At 37.1% G+C, this 20,693-nt stretch overlaps 3 protein-coding genes and 1 long non-coding RNA gene across 4 annotated transcripts in view; 2 read left to right on the forward strand and 2 right to left on the reverse strand.

The window, feature by feature from the left end:
• vps33b (VPS33B late endosome and lysosome associated) overlaps nt 1-8,107 on the reverse strand; it is a 9,551-nt gene extending 1,444 nt beyond the window's left edge. The window contains exons 1-22 of the mRNA XM_016292361.1: nt 8,079-8,107; nt 7,665-7,799; nt 7,484-7,564; nt 7,265-7,326; nt 7,127-7,176; nt 6,974-7,041; nt 6,844-6,889; nt 6,670-6,764; nt 6,138-6,242; nt 5,314-5,404; nt 5,121-5,198; nt 4,923-4,996; nt 4,750-4,836; nt 4,556-4,646; nt 4,073-4,147; nt 3,904-3,968; nt 3,759-3,813; nt 3,630-3,676; nt 3,322-3,454; nt 3,127-3,200; nt 2,929-3,030; nt 2,754-2,829 (exon numbers count right to left, since the gene is read on the reverse strand). Coding sequence (XP_016147847.1) covers nt 2,754-2,829; nt 2,929-3,030; nt 3,127-3,200; nt 3,322-3,454; nt 3,630-3,676; nt 3,759-3,813; nt 3,904-3,968; nt 4,073-4,147; nt 4,556-4,646; nt 4,750-4,836; nt 4,923-4,996; nt 5,121-5,198; nt 5,314-5,404; nt 6,138-6,242; nt 6,670-6,764; nt 6,844-6,889; nt 6,974-7,041; nt 7,127-7,176; nt 7,265-7,326; nt 7,484-7,564; nt 7,665-7,760 — 1,651 coding nt within the window. The 5' untranslated portion in view covers nt 7,761-7,799; nt 8,079-8,107. The remainder of the gene's footprint in view (nt 1-2,753; nt 2,830-2,928; nt 3,031-3,126; nt 3,201-3,321; nt 3,455-3,629; nt 3,677-3,758; nt 3,814-3,903; nt 3,969-4,072; nt 4,148-4,555; nt 4,647-4,749; nt 4,837-4,922; nt 4,997-5,120; nt 5,199-5,313; nt 5,405-6,137; nt 6,243-6,669; nt 6,765-6,843; nt 6,890-6,973; nt 7,042-7,126; nt 7,177-7,264; nt 7,327-7,483; nt 7,565-7,664; nt 7,800-8,078) is intronic.
• Nucleotides 8,108-8,177: 70 nt separating this feature from the next.
• Nucleotides 8,178-9,029, forward strand: LOC107600458 (uncharacterized). Its single transcript, XR_001610811.1, has 3 exons — nt 8,178-8,626; nt 8,761-8,880; nt 8,973-9,029. It is a non-coding gene; the product is annotated as an uncharacterized lncRNA (long non-coding RNA).
• An 812-nt stretch (nt 9,030-9,841) lies between these two features.
• LOC107600470 (microfibrillar-associated protein 1-like) lies at nt 9,842-14,447 on the forward strand. Its single transcript, XM_016292376.1, has 7 exons — nt 9,842-10,059; nt 10,676-10,892; nt 10,993-11,125; nt 11,206-11,398; nt 13,295-13,371; nt 13,449-13,538; nt 14,013-14,447. Exons 1-7 carry the CDS (start codon nt 9,978-9,980, stop codon nt 14,190-14,192), a joined length of 972 nt encoding a protein of 323 aa, XP_016147862.1. The 5' UTR covers nt 9,842-9,977; the 3' UTR covers nt 14,193-14,447.
• Nucleotides 14,448-14,512: 65 nt separating this feature from the next.
• hypk (huntingtin interacting protein K) lies at nt 14,513-16,119 on the reverse strand. The gene is made up of 4 exons (XM_016292362.1): nt 15,901-16,119; nt 14,964-15,019; nt 14,820-14,871; nt 14,513-14,738 (listed from the first exon to the last, which is right to left on the reverse strand). Exons 1-4 carry the CDS (start codon nt 16,060-16,062, stop codon nt 14,643-14,645), a joined length of 366 nt encoding a protein of 121 aa, XP_016147848.1. The 5' UTR covers nt 16,063-16,119; the 3' UTR covers nt 14,513-14,642.
• Nucleotides 16,120-20,693: the final 4,574 nt, after the last annotated feature.

Raw genomic sequence — 20,693 nt, forward strand, 5'->3', positions numbered from 1 at the left:
TTATAGCGCCCCCAAGTGGCAGAGCTGCGCAATTTTTTTTATTTGACCAAAGATTGAGCTCATACATATGTGTACCGAGTTTGGTGAAGATACCTCATTCCGTTCAAGAGCTATCTCCATTTTAGTAAAATTGTCCCCGCCTCTTTCAAACGATTTGGCGCCCCTTTGCGACCGTGAGTTTAAAGTTCAACTTTTTTTTGATAATTATTCATAAACACTGTCCATAGAGTATTGCTGCACTGGTTTGGTTCTGATCGGGCGAAAAACCTTGGACTAGTTCGCAAAAGTAGCTTTTTTAAATAATCTTGAATATTTAATTACCATGTTTTATTGACAACATTGTTCCCAGAGGCAAAGTTGTTCAGCATGAGGAGATCTATCTTGTGATATCAAGATTTAGTGTATGTGTGAATATATGAACGTTTTGTGTACAATTTAATTCTGTTATAATTGAAATATTGTGTTTTTGGATACTTTGTTTACTGTTATAGCGCCACCTATGGTCCGATATTCATGAAACTTTGCTTGCTTGTTAAGAATTATCAGACACATGTTTTCACCAAGTTTCGTAAAGTTTTGAGTTTTTGTTTAGGTTTTATAGGCATTTGGGTATTTTTGGCCACGCCCCTTCTCTAAATGACACCGTTAAAAAGTAAGTGAAGAACAAAATTCAACATTTTTTTGATAATTATTGATCTAGAGAGTCCAGAGAATTGGGCTGCAGTGGTTTGATCGAGATTGAGCAAAAAACCTAGGACTAGTTCGCAAAAGTAGGTTTTTAATTTAATAGAGAATATTTAATGAACGATTTGATTGACAGCAATGGTTCTAGAGGCAAAGTTACTCGATATGAGAAGATCTATCAAATGATATGCATATTGTGTTGATGTGTGAAAATTTGCGCAATATACAATCGTTTACGTACTTGAAAATCGTAATTTCGCCCCCCAGTGGCCGATTTCTTTCAAAATTCTTACAGACCTTTAGGACCATGTGTCGAACATGCCCACCGAGTTTCGTTCCGATCGACCTCCGTTAACCCTGTCAAATAGGTGCTTAAAAGATTTTGGCCAATGGCGGCCATGTTTTTTGAGATATGCAAATATCCTCATAGGCACTCGTGCCACTTTAGACCAAGACGCTGCATACCGATTTTCAAGTCGATCAGACCAACGGTTGCCTAGTTATAGCTGAATTTATGTTTTTTCTGTCTTATAGCGCCCCCAAGTGGCAGAGCTGCGCAATTTTTTTTATTTGACCAAAGATTGAGCTCATACATATGTGTACCGAGTTTGGTGAAGATATCTCATTCCGTTCCAGAGTTATAGCTAAAATAACATTTGGCTAACGTTAGCATAGACGCTTTTTGGGGAGCAGTTTCGCGCAACAATCGAAATTTCAACTTTTTTTTGATAATTATTGATATTCAATGTCCACCGAATATTTTTGCAGTGGTTTGGTTCCGATCAGGCAAAAAACCTAGGACTAGTTCGCAAAAGTAGGTTTTTAATTTAATAGAGAATATTTAATGAACGATTTGATTGACAGCAATGGTTCTAGAGGCAAAGTTACTCGATATGAGAAGATCTATCAAATGATATGCATATTGTGTTGATGTGTGAAAATTTGCGCAATATACAATCGTTTACGTACTTGAAAATCGTAATTTTGCCCCCCAGTGGCCGATTTCTTTCAAAATTCTTACAGACCTTTAGGGCCATGTGTCGAACATGCCCACCGAGTTTCGTTCCGATCGACCTCCGTTAACCCTGTCAAATAGGTGCTTAAAAGATTTTGGCCAATGGCGGCCATGTTTTTTGAGATATGCAAATATCCTCATAGGCACTCGTGCCACTTTAGACCAAGACGCTGCATACCAATTTTCAAGTCGATCAGACCAACGGCTGCCTAGTTATAGCTGAATTTATGTTTTTTCTGTCTTATAGCGCCCCCAAGTGGCAGAGCTGCGCAATTTTTTTTATTTGACCAAAGATTGAGCTCATACATATGTGTACCGAGTTTGGTGAAGATATCTCATTCCGTTCAAGAGTTATAGCTAAAATAACATTTGGCTAACGTTAGCATAGACGCTTTTTGGGGAATGGTTTCGCGCAACAATCGGAATTTCAACTTTTTTTTGATAATTATTGATATTCAATGTCCACCGAATATTTTTGCAGTGGTTTGGTTCCGATCAGGCGAAAAACCTAGGACTAGTTCGCAAAAGTAAGTTTGGGATATAGGTCAATTTTACGGAAAAACCGTGCGTCCTAGAGAAAATCTGAGTGTCTCCACTTTTATTCGGGCTGACCCAAGGATCACACCTACGACAAAAGGTGCACGAGTTAGGGCCAAAAATGTCTGAAATTTTAGGTTTTTGCGCTGTAGCGCCACCTATTGGCCGATTGGGCTGAGACTTTGATAGGTTCTCCCCAAATTGAGCTCTATCATTTGGCCAAGTTTCAAGTCTCTAGGCCTTACGGTTTGGTCTGCACGATCAGTTTTAGGGGAGAAGAATAATAATAAAAAAATAAATAAAAATCCTAACAATTACAATAGGGTTTCAGCACTTCGTGCTTGAACCCCTAATAATCAAATTTTTCTAAACATAAGAAAATTGACAAAAATGTTTTTTCTTTACAAATTCCAAACAATAATGAATATATTCTGAACTACTACACCACCATATAATTACTTTACATAGCTTACAAACATTATATAAAGCTTTATACAAACAAATGTTTTGTTCAAACCTGTTACAGCAAATTCCTGTCCATTCAGCATGCGTGTAACCTCCTCCAGACCTGTCCAACCATCTCTCTCCAACACCTGCGGACAGCACGGGTCAGAAGCAAACACTGTCAAATGTTGTATAGCAAAAACGAGGAAAAAAAGGCAAAGCATTCAAAGCCTTCTTTTAAAGCTAACCTGTTCAATCAGTTTGCAGCTCAGAGGAATATAAGCACCACTGAAAACATAAGCCATGTCTCGCGGAACGCGAAGATCATATTCCTCACCAGACTTTGGTACCTGTAGGTGTAGATAAGATGATCATGATGTAAATATTTTTTTTTGTTTGTTTGTTTTTTATTCTTTATAGTAATTAAATATTGTATGTTTGCTAACCAGAGCAAGTCTTTTACTCAGAGCTCGAAAATTGCTCTTCTTAGCCAATGAGGAAAAGGCATCCGTCAGCTTCCCTGAACAGAAAACATAAGAAACTACCCAGTGCATGTATGTATGTGTACATTGTAGTCAATGTAATAAATATGAGAGTGAGAGAGGAAGAGAGAGAGCGAATGAGAGGTTCCACATTCTCACCTACAGTCTTGTCATTGACAAGTTTCCCCACTTTACTCTCCATGACTGTCAGTGTTTCTCCAGCTTGCTGTTCTTCCAGCAGACCCAGTTGTCTCAGGTTTGCAAACGTCAGCAGGTGCTTTATACCATAACTCTAAACAAGAGATAACTTACGGTATCACAGAGAACATAATCTTAAAAAAAACACCGTCAGTCATTTAAGACGATCCACTTAAACACTCATTTTAAAGACAAAGTAATACCATGGCTTTATGAAGTGTTACGTAAATGAGTTGTTTATAAATGTCAACTTTCAAATCATAACATACCTGAAGGTACTGCGCTTTAAGAGATCTATAGTCTTTGGACAAAAGACCTGTTGGAGAATTCAATGCAATATTTAACAGAAATTGTTGAAATAAACAACCTTAGCCATGGAATTTATATACAAGACTCACCATTTTCTGTGATGGACAACAGGCAAAGGAGTCTAAGACTGTCAATCATTGACACCTGATGGACAGAGTTTCCTCAAGCATGATTATTACTGTAGCATTATTATGCCACTGTCTCATAACAATAACATTCTTTGTTTTCTCATACCTGTCTGTTGATATGTTCTTCAATGTAGGTGATACATTCACGGATCTCAAAGCCTTCAAGTAATGCTAGTATTTGTAAAAAAGGAGGAGATACAGAAATGAGTGAGATTAGAGTGTCATGCTGTAGATTTCAAGATTTGTGTGATTTTAAACTTATCAAGACATCTTACAGTGTTCAGTCTTTAACAATTCCTGGAAATCTTGCTTGGTTTTCTTCTTCATCATGGATTCACTTGCACCAATGTCTAGTGGAAGAACAAAGCATGTTCTTTTATTTATTACTAAGAAACTGTCTTCATTATTTGCAAGCAGCTGTACTAACTAACAGGATTTGCTCTATTTCTGATGCCAAAGGAAACATTTAACATACACTACCGTTCTAAAATGTGGGTGCGGAGAGATTTTATTTATTTATATGTTTCTGAAAGAAGTCCCTAATATGCTGATTTGGTGCTCAAGAAACATTTCTTGCTATTATCAACATTTTTTGTGGAAATCATGATTGTCCGGATTTGTAAAAAATTGAGAGTACAAAAGAACAGCTTTTTTTCTTTTTAACAGAAATGATATGTGTTATCACTGTCACTTCCGGTCAATTTAATGCGTCCTTGCTGACCTCACAACTTTTAAGCAGTAGTGTATACACTACTTACGAAGACTGAGAAGACGATGTTCCTGTTTCAGTCCTTTCAGTTCATCTGAAACAAATGCCTTCATCTGCTGGATGTCCATCCCACGCCGCTTCTGTTACCAATTCACACATTTTTTGATTATTGTCACACTGAGAATATGCTAAAATGTATCCTAACATGCTATGAAACACATGCCATCTGTAGCAAGCACTTACATCATATGCTGTTTGAAGATTTTTGGCCTTCTGGCTTAAAAAGCCAAACACATTGGAGAAATGCTCGTTCCTTATTTCACTGAACACCTGATGAATTAAACAAGCAGGGTAATTTTTTTTTAAATCGCAGTTACTAACCACTGTCAATTTAATAAAGTCTATCTAACTCCTACTTTATCTTGAGAGTTAAGCATCACTTTGATGCTCTTGTCAGAGGAAGTGACATCAGGTCCAAATTCCACACTGCCTAGAAACAAAATCAAAATGACAAAGTTGAGAATGTTATAATTAGCCTGTTATACAGACAGACATAAACATGTTTTAAACAACTATGACACAAAGACCTTTATAATATAAAATTGCTTACTTACCACATTTTATTCTGAAAAGATCATCTACCAATCCCTCATAAACAACTTGAGAGCAGAGAGGAGTAACAAAGTCCACATCTAAAATATTAAAATACAAATTATGCAAGTTGTTATTACAACAGAAAAAGGCAATTTTCCCAAAACTATAATAGTACAACTAAATGTAAATGTATTTTCATTTTAAATAACTGACCTCTGTCAACAAGAAAGACTTTGGCAAATTCAGGTTGCCTTGTTCTCTGTTCCCCCTCCTCCATTAGCTCCCTCCAGGATTCATACACCATCTACATACACAGACATACATGAGAGACTGCCTTGATTCTCATCCATGGATCAGCGGAAATGAACCAAAAGGCGGGGGGCCTCGTGGGGGGATTGGGTTGCAGAACTAATTTTAATATTAGAAACATTATTAATATTACCTATAAAATAATAAATATATTACCTACTAATGGTATAAGTTAGCTGCCACATATATTAGCCTATGTATTTTTAAGCTATAATCCTCCCACGATTCTGAAAACAAAACAGACAACCAAACGAAATATGTAATTTACTTGAGTTTCTGACTAAATGTTTTATTAATGTTATAGTAAATGAGTCTATTTAAAAATATTTATTAATTTAAACGAATTAGCCTAATTATGTAAAAAAAATCTATTTTTAAATAAATGAAGATAAAAGAAGACTTGTTTCGTTTTGAATCTCTTGAATGAATGATTCAGACATCAAATGCATTTAACACTCACTGTTCGCCACCTACTGGAATAATGTAACATACACATCATTACTTTCAAAGACCCATTTTGATCGCAGCTCCTGCAACATCAGAGTCTACATCCGGACTTTAAACTTTTATCAATACTTTCGTTATTATTTAAAGCCCAAGTCATATTTGTACCAGACCTCAAAAGTAACCCGGTTTAAAAGTAGCCCCCCACCCCCACCGCTTCCCATGTTCTCATCCACCAAAATCTGTTCATCTGTGAGGTTAAGGGTTTTGTCACAAATCCTCACCTTGGCACATCTACCAATACCATACACCTTTGAGAAGGAGCCATAGACAGACTGTAAAAGATGTAGAGCACTTCCTGCAGTGGTCACCCAGCGCTGGTCTCCCTCCTGATGAATCAAATAACAATTACTCATATATCAATCATTACTCATAAATTACACTAATAGTCAAAAGTTCCAGGTCAGTTAAAGAAATCAATACTTTTATTTAGCAAGGATGCATTGAATTCATCTAAATCCAGTAAAGAGATTTATGACCTTTAGGTCTTTTTCAAATAAATGTTATTCTTTCTATGAAAGTTTTCACAAAAATATTAAGCAGCAACACTAAAACTAAGAAGAAATGCACCATATTACAATGATTTCTGAAGAATCACGTGACACTGAAGAGTATATCTCAATAATACTCCTTCTAGATAACAATACATACTAAAAATCCTAAAATAGGTAAAAAAATCTCACAAACTAATCAAACATACCAAATTTAAAACTGTTTTTCAGATCTAAAGATCTGTAGCATCCAAATCAGCATTACCAGAAAGTTATCTCTGAAGAATTCAGGCAGCTCTAAACTCAGGATGTCGTCATCCAGAGGAAGAATGTAGAAATTCCACTCATCGGTTGTAACATCTAAGAAAAAACGTCATAGTTAATGTCTGTATTAGGAGACACAGTGCCAAAGAAAGACACATTAACACACTTAATCTACCTCCATAGACTCCCTGCTCTTCCAAAACCGTCTCACATGCATAAAACTGTAAAGAATGTCATAACATTACAATCAGACAACAAAATAAAACTTCTGCATATTTTAACATAATTTCCAGACCACCCGTTACCTTTTGTGGGGTAAATATGATCTTATATCGTCTGAATCTTCCAGCCACTTTGTCTGCATTAACTAAATCTGTAAACATTAAGACAAACTATTAATCTAGACTTCCTCCTGCTTTTTCCACATAGATTATATCACAACAGCAAACCACGGCAACCTGAAATCCACTTCACAGTTTGTATTCGAGGACGTATCAGGAAGCACAGCCTGCGGGGGGGAAAAAAAGAGAGAAAATATGTATATTTCAGAGAGGAAGTATATAAACTAAACTTGTTAAAAACATAATTTTACTTACTGGTCTGAACTGCTGACAATAGGCTTCAGCTCAACTTTGTACAGTTTGTCGACTTCATGTTGCTAAAGGAGAAATCGGGTGTAGACTTGTTAGATCAATTAAGGTGTGAATACACATTTCCATACTTATAACATTTCAAGAAGAAGATCGAAATCGCTAGGCATTTAGAAAGACAGTGTGCCAATACTATCTCCTAAAATGGTATACGTGATATCTTACCTTTAGGATTGTGACATTTGCTATTCGATCGAGAGGGCTCATCAAATCTGCATCAATAAATAAATCCTTCTTCCCTGGCAACTGCAAAGCATACATGCCGACACTTAAAATACAAATTCAAAATGGAAAGTACTTGTTTGAAGAAAGAAGAATTTCAAGACACTGTGGGTGGTCGTGTCACCTGTTCCAGCAGGAAGATGAGCTGGTCTCTGGCCAGTCTTTTGAGCAGGGAGAAATCAGGCAGCTCAGGAGCATCTCTCCACTCTGTGTGTGCCATATGGAGAGATCCTACCACACTTTCCGCAGCTGGATAAACCTGTAAAACATTTCTCTCTAACATTACTGTCACTCCGACCAGTGGAAGCTGCATGTGCAGAACGACAAGTATCACTCGATTACTGCAGCTTCTGTCATTGAAGCTGGTTTTCCTTTAGCAGCTCAAACTCTCAAAAGTCTTTTATTTACACAGTTTATCAACATATCGGAACGTCCAATTCCACAGTGCAAGTCAGCCACAATAATAACATAAATGTAGTCATCCGAATTAATTGAATCAGCATGTATATACAAAAAGCAGTGAATTCGTATCGTATACCTCGTCCACCTTTTCCCGGAAGTGGTTTCGCTATCTCACAGTCCGACTCATTTCCGCAACTCGGTTCTTTTGAACAGCAAAGCCAGTGATTCTTTTGCGTCGTTCCGTGGTCTTTGGAGGTTCTGAGACGTTACAGTAAAACCATACACGCTGGCACACATCGCTATTTACCACGTTTTTCGATTAATGCAGGTGTTTATTGTAATTTCGCACGATCCGGTTCAGTCTGCTGCAGCCATGAGTCATCATGAAAAACAAGTCATTTCGCAACAATAACCGTACTAATTCATCACTTGGCTAAAAATGTGTTTTGCACGCTTTAATGTAGTTATTATTATCATAGTTTCACATGTAATAAACCTGTAGTACATATTAACATTGTGTGCCGTTTTCAGTTATTCGTTTCATCTCAACCCTTGAACTGATTCATTGAAAAGATCCAAATAAAAAGAACAATTCTTTCACGACTCGAACTACGCTTGTTTCACTACGGACATCTTAGACTTGCGGACACAAAAACAACAGCGTTCTATACACAAACAACATAGGTATATCGTAACATTACCCTCATTTTTAATATACCAGCGAGTTGTATGTTCTGGGTTATGTATTCAGTCCGAACTATTTATAAAAGAAATATCAGACTGTGCATTTAATATCTTTTTCTAACGTTACTTTAAAGTAACTATGAGCTCTTCGTCGACTGCAGTGCTGCTGGAAACGATCAACTTCGCTGCAGAGAAACATCGCAATCAGCGCCGTAAAGATCCTGATGCAACACCATACATCAATCACCCCATAGGTACTGTACTACAGCACTTCACTGCAGCACGCTTCAGTCATTTATAATCCGACAGACTCCAGAAAATAAAGCTGCTTTTCTTGTCTTTCCAGGGGTGGCGAGGATTTTAAGTCACGAGGGGGGGATTACAGATATTGAAGTTTTACAAGTGAGTCCGAAATATGGTTGTGCGTTACTTTTAAAGAACATACGAGTTTGTACATTATCTAAAAATGCTTCATTCGTGAAGAAATAATGAGCCGTGCAGTCTTTTTTTTGTGTGTGTAACTGATCATCATGGAATGTTCTTTACGCTAAAGGGCCAGTTCAGGCCACCCGGAAGCCGTTCCAAACGTGTTTTGACTTACTTTCTTCTGTGGAACACAAGAGAAGATTTCCTCAACATTTTCTTTGGTGTTCCACTTAATAAAGTCATACAGAACAACATCAGGGTGGCTGAATGACGAATACATTTAAAAATATGAAGAAGCGTATAATACATGCACAGATATAAAATGCAATTAAAGTTTTGTTAAATGTGACAAATGTTGTTGTGTATTAATATTCCTAAATGAATCAGTATGAATAATAAAAATATAAAAGATGCTGCTTTATTACCAAGATGTAAAAAGGACTGTGATATAGTTACTATTAATGTTTCTACAGTAAAACTGTATGAGGCTACAAGACTTTGGAATAAACCACTATAGTGGTTATTAAATGACAAATCAATCCTGAGAAAATCACATTAATTTGAGTGAGAGGGGGGCATAAATATTCATTCATATTTTTAGAGAAAAAAAAATTAAAGCTGATTTCCACAATAATAGTAATAATTTTAGAAATACCGTGCTTTTACCTGATTACTATCATTCATCTTATCACCAAAGGGAAGGCCAGGACAAAAATAATGTGTTGAATAAAAGAAGTGCAATTAAAGGTAAGAACTACTTAATAGGTTAGTGTTTCCGGGGACGATTTTTCGTGCGGTTTCCTACTGGCGTACAATTTCCGGGACGTCCTTGTTAGTGGATGAAGGACTGTAAACAGGATTTTTACGGGGACTTTCAGCGATTGTGTTTTTTCTAGTGTAAAGGGTCCCGCGTGAAGTGTCCAAAATGTCAGGATCAAACGCATTAAATGCCAAGCAGCCGCCGATTCAGTCGACGGCGGGAGCTGTGCCGATCCGCAATGAAAAAGGTATTTGTTTGAGAAACAGTTAGCTTTGAGTATTAGCATGTGTTGACATGATTCGTGCGAGTGTCTAATATTATGCGATAACGAAAACATGAAAGTATTGGCCTTATACAAAATACATCCCCTGTAGTCGAATCTTGTGTTTGTATGCGGATCTTGTCTCGTATTTTTAGTTTCTAATCGGTCTTTTAATAACTTTACACATTACTGAATTTGAATTAATACATGCACCGATATGAAATGCAATTAAAGTTTTGTTAAATGTGACAAGTGTTGTTGTGTATTAATAATCCTAAATGGATCAATATAAATAATAAAAATGTAAAGATACTGCTATTTTACCAAGATGCATCTCGGTAACCCTAGTTTACTTTTCGTACAGTTACTGTTTTACATAGTTACTGCACAAGACTTGGTACCTTTGGAATAGACCAGCACAGTGGTTTAGTTATTAAATGACAAAACGTGCTGAAAACTTTTATCAGTGCTGGGGGAAAGCCTATATTAATTTCAGCAAGAGGAGAGCATAACAATTCAGAATTTTAGAAAATGTAGAAAACATAATCTGGTTTCCATAGTAACACAGTTTATGACTCTATCAATGTTTTTTTAACTTCAGGTGAAATTTCTATGGAGAAGGTGAAGGTGAAGCGATATGTGTCGGGTAAGCGTCCAGACTATGCCCCGATGGAGTCCTCAGATGAAGAAGAGGAGGATTTCCAGTTTGTTAAGAAGGGTAAAGAGGCTGAGCCAGAGATGGAAATTGAAGAGGAGGAAAAATCTGATCCTCGTCTTCGGCGTCTCATGAATCGAGTGACTGAAGATGTTGAAGAAAAGTACAGCTTATCCATCTGTGCAATACAATTTATACAAATATATTTTTCTTGTGAAAGGGATCTTTTGGCGTTAATGTGAAACGCACTATGTCTTCTACAGGCTTGCGAGACACAGGCAGATAGCAGAGCCAGAGCTGATTGCTCAAAGCAGTGAGGACTCGGATGAAGGAACGTGGCACCCTGAGCGAGAGGAGAGCAGCGAAGATGAAGAAGAGGAGGAAGTCGATGATGAAGTGGGTCACTTGAACAGAATTTTTGGGGAAAGTTAAATGAGTTTACAAATAATTGGTTTTATGTCTTCTGTTCTGTATAGGAAATTGAGAGGAGGAGAGCAATGATGCGTCAACGTGCACAAGAGAGGAAGAACGAGGAAATGGAGATCTTGGAGGTGGAGGTAGAGGAGGAGGCGGGGAAGTCTGGTGATGAACCTGAATCCGAGTCAGAGTACGAGGAATACACAGACAGCGAGGATGAAACTGAGCCTCGGTTAAAACCGGTGTTTATCCGCAAGTGAGTTTCTTAAACATACAGTGGGTACGGAAAGTATTCAGACCCCCTTAAATTTCACTCTTTGTTATATTGCAGCCATTTGCTAAAATCATTTAAAGTTATTTTTTTTCCTCATTAATGTACAAACAGCACCCCATATTGACAGAAAAACACAGAATTGTTGACATTTTTGCAGATTTATTAAAAAAGAAAAACTGAAATATCACATGGTCCTAAGTATTCAGACCCTTTGCTCAGTATTTAGTAGGTAATGTCTTATATAGACAGGTGTGTGGCTTTCCTTATCAAGTCCAATCAGTATAATCAAACACAGCTGGACTCAAATGAAGGTGTAGAACGATCTCAAGGATGATCAGAAGAAATGGACAGCACCTGAGTTAAATATATGAGTGTCACAGCAAAGGGTCTGAATACTTAGGACCATGTGATATTTCAGTTTTTCTTTTTTAATAAATCTGCAAAAATGTCAACAATTCTGTGTTTTTCTGTCAATATGGGGGTGCTGTGTGTACATTGAGGGAAAAAAAATTAACTTAAATGATTTTAGCAAATGGCTGCAATATAACAAAGAGTGAAAAATTTAAGGGGGTCTGAATACTTTCCGTACCCACTATAAATGAACCTTAAAGAGACAGTTCACCCAAAAATAAATTTTTGTCATTTACTCGCTGTAAAGTTGTTCCAAATCTGTCTGAATTGTTTTCTTCTGCTAAACACAAAAGATGGTGTTTTAAAGGGGTCATATGATGCAAATTTTTTCATTCAAAGAGAAAAAAAACTTTCTCTTTGGAGTGTTACAAGCTCTTGGTGCATAAAGAAGATCTGTAAAGTTGCAAAGACTAAAGTCTCAAATCCAAAAAGATATTCTTTATAAAAGTTAAGCGTCAACCACGTCTACCTAAAACGGCTCGTTCTAACACGCCCCACATGTCTATGTCATGATGTGGGAAGATTTGCATAACGCCGCCCAAATGTTCACTCAAAGAAAGAAGTCGTAACTTTTATTCTCGTTGTTGTCTCGCTGCCATGTTGTGGAGTCGCTGTGTGTTTCGTTGTGAAAAGCGAAACTACTTTGTTTGGTCTTCCAAAAGAGGACACGACTAGAAATCGGTTGTATTTACAACACTGTTCCTGAACAGTTCAACCCAAGTATTCAGATGTGTGTAGCGCATTTTATGAAGAATGGATGAGGACTGTTTCCTGAACCAGTAGCCTACAATGCGTCTGTGGCACAAAGGCTGTTTCTATAAAGTTGAGCAGTTCCAACTTTGCAAGGACAGTCGGGCACTTCTGACTCACAGCCTGTAAGTAAGTTTTTTTTTATATTTAAATAATTTGCCACTGATGATGTAGATTAGGCTTGTTGTTTCTCCGATCACAAATGCAGACATGGTTTTATGTTTACGCAGCGCAGTAAAAAGTGTAAGTCATTATAATCCGTAATTATGTCCTGACTGGATGCAACAAATGCCTCCTTTATAATGGGTTTTCATGTTTTTGTCTCGTCGCTCCGGCCTGACAGGGCATCACAGTATGGTAAGGGGCGTAACATTTCCGTCACACGCTTGAGGTATTCGGCCAATCCCAACGCACTGGATAGCTGGCCAATCACAGCACACCTCGCTTTTCAGACCGATGAGCTTTGTAAAAATCTACGTGTTTCAGAAAGGCGGGGCATAGAGAAGAAACAATAATGTACATTATATGGAAAATAATGTTGTTGTTTTTTTTTTACCTTAAACCGCATAAACACATTGCATTACACCAAATACACAAAACAATGTTCTTTTTAGCAATGTCATATGACCCCTTTAAAGAATGATGATGGTGACCAAGCAGTTGCTGGTAGCTGTTGACTTCATACTATGGAAGTCATTAGCCCCTTCACACAGTAATACCAATAAATGGCTGTAAAATGACCGAAATTACTTTTCTGCAGAAGTACTATCACAGAGGAGCTTTCTTCATGGTGAGTAATGAGCAGATCATCATTACCCGATCATAATCCGTTCTCGTTGTATAATATATATTTCATCTTTTCTGCAGGATGAAGAGCAAGATGTCTTCAGGAGAGACTTCAGTGCTCCAACTCTCGAGGACCATTTCAACAAAACAATCTTACCCAAAGTCATGCAGGTCAGCGCCATCGATTTGAATTCATCATATTGGTCATTTACTAGCCAAGTTGTATAGTTAAATTCTTCAAATCAGTTTTTGTTTTTCAAAGTTAGCAATGTTATACACGCACATATATTTATATATATATATATATATATATATATATATATATATATACACATATTTTTCCCCATGTCATGTGTGGGACTCTGTATCTGTTAAGTTTGAAAGTGCAGTTATATGTAGTAACTACCTTCTAGAACAGGGCTTGTAAACTCTTTCCTGTAGAGTTTAGCTATAAGCTTGCTCAAACTCACCTGCCTGTATCATTCCCTAATAACCCTGAAGACCTTGTTCAGCGGTGTTCGATTAGGGTTGGAGCTGAACTCTGCAGGAAAGTGAACCTCGAGGGCTAGAGTGTAGAACCCGTTTTAGAAAGTCTAGCATCCATGTGTAACACTAAAATGACTAATTATTCAATGTGCTGTGTAGGTCAAAAACTTTGGACGTTCCGGACGTACAAAATACACACATCTGGTGGATCAGGACACCACTTCATTTGATTCTGCCTGGGCTCAGGAGAGCGCTCAGAACAGCAAGTTCTTCAAGCAGAAGGCAGGGGGCGTGAGAGACGTGTTCGATCGGCCAACAGTGCACAAGAGGAAGACTTAATCCTGTTGTTTATGCTAGAAGAGCACATTCAGCTCAAACAAGGACTCTTTTAACCTTTGCTCCCCTCACCTTTGTTTTGCTAGTGTTGGAGAAACCTCACAACAAAGATATCAAATCTTTATTGCATTTGGATTGTATGCATCTACACATTTCATTGAGTGTACAGAATTCTGAGGCTTTAGTTTCACTGTTTCTAATGGGATAATCTACTTTTTGTTTTACAGCGATAAATTACTATGACACTGATCGCATTGGTTCGTTCTGGAATGCATTACTAAAAAGAGAGTTGGAGCTTCTAATAAATGTAAAGAGGGAAGTGGTACTGGTAAAGACTGTTTAAAAAAAGGTTCCTTTATTACAGAATAAGTACAGCGAGAAAAGAAAAGGGATAGCAAAAGCAGGAAGAAGGCAGTTCAATGTGTCCATACATCTCAAAGCAGTCAAATCCACTCAGTTGGTCAGTGCAATCAATGCCTCCACCACATTGCCCATGTGTTCTCTGAGACTGCGCTCCGCCACTGCTCGCGAAATCTCCATCTCACCCATCTGTCAGAAAGATTGTTAGCATGTTTGTGTTCCACGTCAAATTCAGGAATCTCGCATGGAAATACACTTTTGCATACTTACAATGAGTTCCACATCTTCCTTCTTTATTGTTACTTTGGCTAGTTCTTTTTCTCTGTGGAATTGTTAAAAATTAGTATTGTCATGATCGTTTATTAACCACAGTCATATAACAAATGACAATAATCAGACATCAAACATTTTCACCTTTCCTGTTTCGCCTTTTGTTCTCTGGATCTTCTGTCTCCAATCACGGACATGGCCTTCAAAGACACATCAACAATGGTTCAAAAATTAAAATAACAGCATTCATAGGCAAATGTTTTTGGGCTTGAGCATCTCCTATAAAGGTTGCGTGGCAACATAAAGGAAGATATTGTGAGCTGAAACGCCCTCACTTCTCTCTTCATTGCTCACTCTGAACGGTGTCTTGACATTTTACCCAACCCGTCAGATTGTCCTACCAGGGTTTACTGCGCATGCGCACATCAATATGGCATCCTTTTTACATTACATTTAATGTATCTGCATTACTGTAAGGGTAGGTTTAGGGTTGGGTAGATGTAGACTTCAATAAAAACACAATAGGTAGAAAAAATTATTGATTGTTGGTTTCCTGTAGCTGTATGCCTTCTAGCTACAACCGCGAATATAACACATAATTAATGTATCTGCATTACTGTAAGGGTAGGTTTAGGGTTGGGTAGATGTAGACTTCAATAAAAAACACAATCTAATAGGTAGAAAAAAGTATTTATTGTTGGTTTCCTGTAGCTGTATGCCTTCTAGCTACATTACTGTAATTACTGTAATTATCTGCATTACTGTAAGGCTAGGTTTAGGGTTGGGTAGGTGTAGACGTTAATAAACCATAATTTTAAAAGTAGCATTTTTTGTTGTCGAATTGTACAACCCTCTGTTTTAATGAGAGGTAGCAAAATCTGACAGGGTAGCACAAATCGACAGAACACCGGCTGATCAATCCACTGCTGAAACACCAAACTATTAAACCGTTATGATGTCGTTTTAATACAGTGATTCTAGAGGTCGTATCAGTCAGTGTTAACACAGAAGTCCACTCCTGCCGCACATGGTTACTCAGCCTGACTAGCTTCATTCGATTCTGACACTTATATTAACTCACCGTTTCCAAATTCGAGCTTGATATTTCTTTTTCCTCCGCATAGTCGGTAACCTTTTCCAAATCAGCGGCTCCGCTATCATGTTTTCGGGGCTTTTCTGTTGGTTTTCCCGTGCAGTTCTCCTCAGCTTCCAGGTCCAAATCCACATCTCCCTCAGCCGCCATGATTGCTTCTTCACGCAGCCGGAACGCAAAACAGTGATGGAAACACCCGGACTGAGATTCATGTAACACACTATAGAGGTCACATGTTTTAAAATATATTAATGAATAAATAACATACACAATTTATTTTTAAGCTGTAACATATTTAGATACAAAGCATATGCAATATGATACATCAGCCAATGTAAATACTTCCTAATTTAGATGTTACAGCACAAAATGTAAAATAGTAAAAGAAGGGTAAGATGACTTTTGATATAATTCCTATTAATATTTATATGTTTTTAAAGCGCGATTAATGTAAAATACTAAATCAACTACTCTATTGTAATTTGTATTTTGACAGTGTAGTGTAATTTGTATAACCAGTGACAGACAAAGCAGAATCCCAGTGAAAAAGATTCATCTGAATGTTAAAATTATTCTGTGACTTATATGCAGGCATGTGAATATTTATATATTTAACTGCCCATATGTTAATTGAAGATATGTCATAATGGCAACTGAAAACACAAAAAACTTTCGATATTCAACATATTCAGATCACTAGTCACAGATCACTATTTTCCAACAACACAAAATTAGATCAATTAATCTCAAACTTAAACTAAATCTGAGAAATGTTGATGTTAAAATGAAATGATGATATTCAGCTGACCCCATCTTACCCTATATATATATATATATATATAGACATATCCCAGTCATCCAGAAATTAAAAGAACATAATAATAATAATAATCTATAACACTCTCTAAAATGTAAATTTTCAACATGGGTTAATAATAAATCAGGAGAAATCTTTTTAAAACACAACACAAATAGTGGGAAACCATTGCTCAAGCCCTGTCCACCTTCAGGCAAAGGGTGATAAAAACAGTCAAGTCATTAAAACTTTAAGATAACACAAATTCTCCTTCTCTCAACCAAATTAATTCTGGGACGTTTTTTTAGAATTCAGTCCAAGTGACACTTGTCGGCTGCTTTTCATCAGACAGTTCTGACCATGTTTATACACAATTATACAGCCTCGCTTATAGACAAACAGATGTTGTTTATAGGTTCAGAAGTGTTCTATCTCTTTTCAAAAGCTTTCTCGTAACTATTTTTGTCCCTTAATAGGTTTACTGAAGACAAACACTACTACACTGTTACTACGTGCCTTTCTCTTCCACCTGGGTTTTCTACCTCCTCCTCAACTCGTAATCAGCTTAACAAAAAAGGAAGCCTTTTCAGAGCACACCTGAAGTGCAGCACCTGCTCTTCTCAGTGTAATATGTTTACAATCTTTGAGGTATGTTACAAAGGTTTCATAGGAAGCCTTTCCCCATTATTACCAATCTGTTCATTCTACTGTACGATTGATCTCTGACAGCCACTGGACTTGGAGATTTCCTCTGACAGCCGGATCAGTGGGAAGCGATGTGTTGTCGCTGTTGCTGGGCATAAGCTTTCCTGTATGTGATGGAAGCACTATGTGAGCTTTAGCATTTAGAGATTGACCTAAAATGTTGCTGGATTTTTAGTTTAGTAGGGCAGCATGCTTCAGGGAGGATGGGATTGAGCTGTGGCTGTAAATTAGTCAATAGATGAAGAGGGCATGCAGAGAAAATTTGAGGAATATACTAAAGGGAACACAATACAATAAAATTATGTACATGTAAAAGTCTAAGGAGCAGACAATGAGTTCTTTTAGCAACACTTCAAAGTTTGAAAATACAGCTTCCAAAATATCACCATTCATTTTTACTTAATTTTTTTTTTAAACAACTAGAATATGGAAATAACTTTTAATGTACCTTCTGATCACACTGCAAAAAGTGATGCTTTTCCTAATTATTTCTGTCTTGTTTTCCATTGCAGATGTCTAAAGTCTCCTAAATCAATATACACTGAGGTGCAAAGTTTTCTGAGAAACTGATCGAAATGAAATGAGTTTATGATTCAAACAAAAACAAATATCGGCCAATGGGGTCAGAAAAGTACACTTAATTCAAAGCAGAATCAAGTTATACCTTGTCGACAGATTTGTTTTGTCTTGTTTTAAGTATGAACAATTTTGTTAAATGTCTCTGCTCCAATGTTAGACCTTTTTAAAGCCTTAATTTGTGGAAGGGGGTTTTAAGACTTTTTAAGACGTTTTTAAGACCCATAGAAACCCTGTGTCTATGATGACAAAATTTAGAATGGACTAAACAAACCATTTGTAATGGGGCTGACGAGACGTGAGACGTGTGGATCCATCTGCAAGCTTTTATTAAAGAGACGTGGTATAACAGGCAGGGTCGAACAATGGCAAACAGGTATATGGCGGGCAAAAACACAAAAATAGTCCTAGGGCTAGCGTAGGTCACCGATCGGCAGACAGAATCACAGGGGCGAGATGGGAGGGAAAAATCCAGGAAAACAGGCAAAGATCAGAAACCGCAAAACAGGCAAGGCAAAACAAGGAAAACACGGAGACTCGGAAAGGGGTACAGGCTAAACAATACTCAGCAGAGAATGGTGGTTTGAGTGGGTGTTATATAGTGAGTGAGGTGATAAGAAACATCTGTGTGCAATGAGTGCAATCAGTGCAGTGTGCAAATCGTGCAATGAATGATGGGATATGTAGTCCGGGGTGCTATGCAACAGTTTGTGTTGTGCGAGAGTCAATGTAAAGGAAAGGGTGACCTCTGGTGGTGAATAAACGAAAGTTCATGGACCGAATTCGTGACACCATTCCTTTAAGCTTTATATTATTATTATTATTATCACAGCACATATTTGTTCTGTACATATAATTAGTTGTTTTTTTATGTATTATATTTTCTACAATCATTTTTGCTGGAATGTATTTATTTATTTATTTACCTGTTTATCTCCTTATGGTTTTCACGGTTCCATCAAATGATGTTTTTCAGATGTGATGAAATATGTTTCTCTTTTCATCAAACACAAAGTTAATGTAGTGACAACATTTAACATTATCATTTGATCTAATACCACAAGCAACTATGACCCTATTTGTTGGTCATTCCATGAATGTAAGTTCTTTCTTGTGAAGGCCAGATTGTAGAATTGTATACGCGTCTGTGCAGGAATTTTTCCCCTCACTTCTTCTAAAGCCCATGAAATAACATGGATCAAATGTTTCTCATGGGCCTAGCTGAGTGATTTGCATTGTATGTTGTCAGCCATGCTTTTGTTTGAACAGTGTGCTAGTGTTCCTCTCTCACACAAGGCCCCCAATTATTGAGTGAAAAGACCTCCAGTCATTCTGGGTGTTTCACTCTAAGAGAGAGATTATAGGTTCATTGAGTATACACTCTGTATACTTTAAAAGACTCTAATTGGTTTAGAAATGTTCATACCTGTGTGATTTAGATAACCAGGGATTAAAGGTGCTAAATTAAACAGTCAGTTCCTAGTAACACTTTTTTTTTTTTTTTTTGCTATGCACCTATTTACAGAAAAATAATGTTGATTAATAAAGCAGAACGTTAGTTACAAAACAGGCAAATTTCTTCCTCTCATAACATATTTTATAGATTTTTCCTCTTCTTAAGAGAGAATACTACAAAGCCTTTGCTGTAATGTGCTGCCACTCTAATAGCTACATCCCACCAACAGTATTATGTAATGATATTGCGTCCAGCAACGTTTTGGCCACAACACTCTGTGGAACTGTCAATAATTTTTAAAAAGTTGTATCCAGACTGAAAAGTACACGGAGTCTTTACTGAGAGAAGTACTTAAACAACAATAAACTCAAACACTCACTTTCAAAAGCTTCTGCACATGCAATTCTACTTTACAATCACATCCTGCTATTCATTTCCTTGCCAGATTTTCAGGGACATTAATACATTACTGCATCAGACCTAAAGAGCATTAGCTGATTGGAACATCTTTGTACAGGTGACTGTCATATTCAAAAGTTTGTTTTTCACAGCACTGTTTTTTAATAGATTTCCTATGTAAAAAATGAGCTAGATGGATATCTTTGACAGATGTGTTGAGTCACTCGTGCTAGGGTGCTATGGCTGAACCCAACATGTCAAGGATAAAATGTTCCATAAAAAAGTTCCATGGGCAATTCATAAAGAACATTTTTGCTCAAGTTTTGAGAATGTTATTAAAAGCCAGATAACTTGGAACAAACTTTCTATTAATGTTACTGGAAGAACTTGCCAGAAGGTTCTGAAAGTTAATGTTATGAGAATAATCAATTAGCTGGGTTGACAGTTTCGCCACATTTGAAGATAACATATCAAGAAAAAAGTTTTCAGTTTTACATTAAAGAATGTTTTCCTGATGGTGACAGAAAGGGATGGTTCAGATTTATCATTTAGTCATCATTTACTCACCCTTATATAATTCCAGACCTGTATGACTTTCTTTCATCTGCAGAACACAAAAGAAGGCAGGCAATACTTTATTTTAACATCATGTAGTATTACACTCTAAAAAAAATGCTGGGTTAAATATAACCCAGCACTGGGTTAAAAAGGGAAAACCCAGCTATTGGGTTGTTTAAACCCAGCTATTGTTATCAAAACAACCCAACCGCTGGGTCAAAACAACCCAATAGCTGGGTCAAAACAACCCAACCGCTGGGTCAAAACAACCCAATAGCTGGGTCAAAACAA

This window comes from Sinocyclocheilus grahami, unplaced genomic scaffold, assembly GCF_001515645.1.
Source record: "Sinocyclocheilus grahami isolate Dianchi unplaced genomic scaffold, SAMN03320097.WGS_v1.1 scaffold284.1, whole genome shotgun sequence".
In the NCBI taxonomy this organism is placed as follows: Eukaryota; Metazoa; Chordata; class Actinopteri; order Cypriniformes; family Cyprinidae; genus Sinocyclocheilus; species Sinocyclocheilus grahami.